General features: G+C 38.5%; 1 protein-coding gene across 2 annotated transcripts in view; it reads left to right on the forward strand.

Annotated features, from left to right (window-relative positions):
• Positions 1-5,745, forward strand: part of LOC102605830 (uncharacterized) — a 25,716-nt gene that overhangs the window by 10,956 nt on the left and 9,015 nt on the right. For both annotated transcript variants that reach the window (XM_006343273.2, XM_006343274.2), the window contains exons 3-6: positions 3,933-4,043; positions 4,791-4,888; positions 4,993-5,076; positions 5,481-5,617. In XM_006343273.2, the coding sequence (XP_006343335.1) occupies positions 3,933-4,043; positions 4,791-4,888; positions 4,993-5,076; positions 5,481-5,617 (430 nt within the window). The remainder of the gene's footprint in view (positions 1-3,932; positions 4,044-4,790; positions 4,889-4,992; positions 5,077-5,480; positions 5,618-5,745) is intronic.

Below are 5,745 nucleotides of genomic sequence, written 5' to 3' on the forward strand. Positions count from 1 at the left end.
GATCCTAACTTTCCTTGAATTGGATTATGGATTCAAGGTTCATGATCTCATGTTTATGGGTGATTTCATGATGTTTAGACGTACCTTAGAGTGTTGGAATCAACTAGAAAACATAGGTACATCACTAAGGAACTAGTATGAAAAGATAGGGGAGGAATAGGGAGAATTGGCGTCCCTGGCGCTCCAAGAGGCGCGGGGCGCCAGCCCTCAAAATTCAGAGGGCAAGTTGGGGAGCTCTGGCTGGCGCGTTGCCCCAGAGCCCCACATTCAGAGGCTGCTTTGGGGTGCGCTGGCTGGCGCGACTCCCCATCCCCTTCCCCAGGTGTTTGACGACTTTTCTTCTTTGTTTTTCAACTCTAAACCCTCTAAACTTCAATTGGTTCTTTCCCCAAACGCTTAGAATCATTTATACCCTCAATATATGATAGATTCAAACCGAAGTTACACCCGGAAACATGAATCAAATCGCAAGAAACTTCAACAACACAACCCACAAGAATTCAAACGAAACCTTCAACAATGTTCATCAAGAACTCAATTTCTAAGCTTTCAAAGACTTAAATTCGCTGAATTAAATCATGGTTGGCGCGTGGTGAACTAACCCAACGCTATGTGATCTCACATACCTTGTAGGGATCACCCCCGACGAAATCCATAAGCTAAGCTCGACGAACTTGACGAGTTCCTTGCTTCCCCTTCTCTTTTCTCCTCTTCTTTCCTCTTCTCTAAAACCCTAACTCTTTTCCAAAAGCGTAAAACTGACCAAGTTCAGTTTAGACCCTTAATTAATTCACTCAAACGAATTTAATTAATTGGATAAGGAAAAGACTGAAATTCCCTTCAAAAAATCCGGATTGGACATTTCCTTATTTGAACAACCCAACTTCCAAAGGGCATAACTTACTCATACGAACTCGGAATCGTGCAAACTCGGCAGCGGTGGAAAGATCATTCCAAGAGCTTTCCAACCATATCTGGAAGTACACCCAACTCATCCTGAGCTAGGAGTTATGGCCGTTTGAAGTTGACCAAAACTCAACTTTTCTTAACTTGAACAAATTTCCAGATTTTCATTCTTTCCAAAAAAGGACTATTTCGGTATTTCCAATTATTAGCTTCTTCCTAGTTATTTCAAATTGCGAGATGTTACAGAAAGTGGCATCATAATCTATTCCCTCAACTTGATTATAGCCATTGTCTACCAAGTGAGCCTTGCACCGGTCGATGCTGCCCTCAAGATGGTGTTTGAGTCAGAAAACCCATTTGCAACTCACAATATTGGAATGTGATGGTTTAGGAACAAGTTCCTATGTTTGATGTTGTATCAAAGCAATTATTTAAGAGCTCATAGCCTTTCTGCATAATGGAACTTTGAGTGCTTTTCTATAGCATGTTGGTTCTGAAAGAGTAACTGAGGAATAACCTTACCATCCAAAACAGACATGAAAGTCAGTGTTTTCTTCTTCTTTGGATTTTTCCTTAGAACCACTGGATGAGTGCATCCAGGTGGTTGTGATGGCTCAGTAGGAGTTGGAAGGACATTCAGTTGCTGCTCCGAAGGAGAATTAATATTATCTTGAGAAGCACTAGAAGATGAGAAGCTTAAACTAGAATTATTGTCGTTAGAAGAATCTACAAAATTATGTGAAAGTGTCGAAGATGATGGTACAATTGTGTCAGGTTGCGGTATTGACGCAATTAATGTGAGCCAAGGAGTGGAATTGAATTGCTCTAGAAGAGTGCCTAGGATAGAGGAATCAGACAACTTTTTCTCCTAATACGGAAACGAGTTTCATCAATATGAACATGTCTACTAAGATAAATTTTATTATCATGAGGATTGAAGCAGACATACCCGTGATGGTCCTTAGCATACTCGAGAAAAACACAACCTGCAGTTCTGTAGGAGAACTTGTGTTGATTGTAGGGTCGTAACAAAGGATAGACCGTGCAGCCAAAGACACGGAGAAATTCATAATCTGGTGAAGTGCCATGAAGTTTTTCAAATGTTGAGACATGGTGAAGCACTTGAATAGGGAGGCCTGTTAATTAAGTATGTAGTGGCGTGCATAATGAAGTTTCAAAATCTGGATGGAACTGCACAATGAGTGAGCAGGGTGAGGCATGTATCCATTAGGTGTCTGATTTTCCTTTCAACTTGACCATTTTGCTGATGTGTATGAGGACAAAGAATGCGATGTTTAATACCATTTTCCTTCAGATAAGTATTGACAGTACAAAAATTACCACCCCAATCTAATTGGAAATTAATGATTTTGGTTTGAAACTGGTTTTCAATCAGTTTGTGGAATTCGACAAAAGTAGAAAAACCTTATTTTTTTTGTTTAATTGGAAATAACCAACAATAAATCCACAAATAGAACACAATACTTTCTCCATAAAAAGATAAGTTAGGAGCTGGTCCCCATACATCTCCATGAATCAATTCCAATGGCTTATAGCAATAGAGCCTATGATTGATAAAGAAATCTGACTATGTTTGCTTAAACAACAAGCTTCATATGGGCCAACTGATTATATTGAATACTAGGCAAATAGAACTTATTAACAATAAAGATGATTGTTGATTATTGAGGATGACCAAGCCGAGCATGCCAATCGGGTGCAACAGTCCGAGCTGATTTAAAAGCTTTGCTCTATCCTGTAATGTCCTCTAATGCAGCAATAGGAAGCCTGTAACTCCGTCCTCAGCTATTCCCTGCAACAACACCTTTTTATCTGTCTGATGCTTCACAGTAAACCAATCAGAGTCTAATTAAAAGAACATTGATTGTCTTTAGCAAATTTATTAACAGACAACAATTGTTGTTGTATGGCATTGAATTCATCAGGAGACAGAGGTGTGCCAGCCGCAGCAAGCTCGTCAACGATAGCTTTAGCTTTGAGAAAAAATTAATCCAATGTTTGTCACCAAGAGTCATGTTTTGCAAGGTGATGTGTAATTGGACTCTTTTAGCGTTGTTGCTGATGCCAAATGCGTTCGAGAGAGCGGTCTAAGCTTCAAAGGCAGTATGTAAACCAGTCACATAAGGAAAAATTTCCTCTTTTAAAGATGATAAGTTCCAACTTGTTGGAGTTGGTCATCTTGCAACCACTTTAGATAATTAGAATTTCCTTATGATTGATTTATTTTGGTATTGATGATGGTGGAAGGAGGTGCTGATGTACCATTGATATGATTGAATAGATTGTAACATTTGATGATAGGAACAAGTTGAGTTTTCCAAGTCAGGTAGTTTGTTGGTTTGAGTTTTATGAAAAAAGAAAGTTGAGCATGGAGTAAAGTAGCAAAAAGATTTGGAGTGGTTAAGGTGGTTGTTGTGAGGTGGAATCTGAAAGTTGAGAAGTTGATGATTCCATAGTAGGCTCTGGTACCATGTTACACAATCAGATGTTGAGGGAATTCAATGTATTTTATTGAGTAGAATTGCTGAATATATACACAGTTGTTTACAACAAACTATAAAAGAATAGGGGAGATAATATAGCTAACAACACTTCACCGTATTTCCTAAAATGTAGCTAACAGAACTTATCTATCCTGACTAGTAGAGATCACTATCCTAACTTATAGTGATTGAACTTTATCTAACACTTGGCCAGGCTCGACCTCTGCTAATGCCCACCATTGCCAACCTCCCACACCTCCTTACTGGGACATCTACATTTCTCCTTTTTTGCGAGGTAGAGAGGTTGTTTTTGATAGACCCTCGGCTCAAAATTGAGAAAATTACTGACCAAAGAGAAAGAATAAAGACTGACTTTGTTTTCGGCTAGTCTGTTTTCATTGGCTATGATAGATGATCTGCAAACATTGGGTAGGAGAGGCAGTGCTGCAAACTTGTGATTAAATGAAAATGTTATTTGTGGAGTAAGGAGTTGAATTATGATATGTGATGGTTATGATTCAGGTCAAATTGACTTCTCAAAATGGAGAAAGCTGGACTCTAGGAACTTTGGGATTAGTAGATCAATGATACCACCATCTCCCCGGGTTGTTCTGAAGATTCTGCATGGTGAAGGTGATAATTTTTTGTTGTGTTCGATCATTCTGGTCTGGCTACCTGAGTATGTGTTACTTAACTATGGGACCTCAAACTTATCAATTTACTTTCAAATGTTGAAACTGTTTTTTGTTTTGAATTGTACCTGTCATGAGCGAGGCAAAACCAATTCTTTTCCTCCACTCCCCACCCCATCCCATCCCCCCACCCCCATGTCAAAAAGGTGACTGCCTCTTCGAAGATCAAGTGCATTTGATTGGTAAACGGGATTTTTGTTGTGGTACTCAGAGTTGAATCAATAAAATCAAGTGTGTTAAACCGGAGAGAAGTCAACTTAGGCCATGTTTGCGCAATAAGGGTAAGTACTAACAATGAAGTAGGAATATTCTAGACGCTTCTGAAAAAGTAGAATCTTTGAGAATATCCTACAATTTCTTTTACATCTGTTGTGCATGAGCATTGAAAACACATAATCTGGGATCTTTTCTATTACCCCTGATGCATGTAATGGAATGAAGTACTAGTGGAAGAGAGATGTTAACCAATTAGTTGAATGTTCTTCGACTCAAGTTCCTTGTGTCCAGGCATGTTGTGAATCTCAACACACTTTAACGTAACCTAATAGTTTGCTTGGATATAAAAACCCTAAGTTTTCCACCCTTATCCCATACCACTCCATTTGCAAGTCTCCTGTTTTTTTTTTAAGATCATATATATGCCTTTCTTTTTAATCGATTATCCTTTGACCGAAACCTCAATATACAGGGTTTGAAGCGTACCTGGTTGGTGGATGTGTCAGAGATCTAATTCTCAATAGAATACCAAAAGATTTTGATATAATCACAAATGCAACACTTCGACAGGTTCTTGATGCATTCAAAATCATCACCTAGTTATGAGACAACTACATTAGGTTTCAGTAACTCATAGTTCGGCACTAACATTTATGCTATCATATCTTTTGCAGATAAAAAAGCAATTTCGTCGTTGTGAAATAGTTGGACGAATATTTCCAATATGTAGAGTGCATGTCAAAGGTTCTATAGTTGAGGTTGGCACAACTCCTTTGGGATACTAATTGGGCTACCTTTCTATACATCTATGGTTGGGTATGGGCACAAACAATTTCCCATTGTACACATTATGCTGTACCAACAAATATATATTTTAACTTAAATAAGAATTTCAAAAAAAATTCAACTAATGTTTGGTGAAGTGAGAAGTGCTCGAGTTGCAGGTCACATTGATTTTTTTTTTTTAAATTTTAGCATTTTGATCACCACAGAAGAAGGAAGAACATTCTGATTTGGTATCCAGACCACAGGAAAATCTCCTTTTGTTTAAGTGAAGAGACAAATTAGAGATCAATCTCAAAAAAGTAGAAGATAAATTAGTGACCTGGAACCCTTGTTACAATCACAGCTACTGAAGTACTTCATATTCCAATTACTGCAGGTATCAAGTTTTGATACTGTGGCAAAACATGCTGAAAAGGAAGAGGCACCCTTAGTTCCTAAAATGCCTAAGGGATGCCCTGAGAAAGATTTCATTCTCTGGAACAATTCCATGCACAGAGACTTCACTATTAACAGGTACCTTTTGTTTTGTATTTTCTTAAGGGGACGGAGCTAAAAATGTTCTGTGGACTTCTCATGGGGAAAGAAGGCATAGCAAAAGTTATAACTTTTAGTTCGGGACTTAATCCCATTTCCCCCCCCCC

The sequence above is a fragment of the Solanum tuberosum genome, unplaced genomic scaffold (genome assembly GCF_000226075.1).
Source record: "Solanum tuberosum cultivar DM 1-3 516 R44 unplaced genomic scaffold, SolTub_3.0 scf00039, whole genome shotgun sequence".
NCBI lineage: Eukaryota > Viridiplantae > Streptophyta > Magnoliopsida > Solanales > Solanaceae > Solanum > Solanum tuberosum.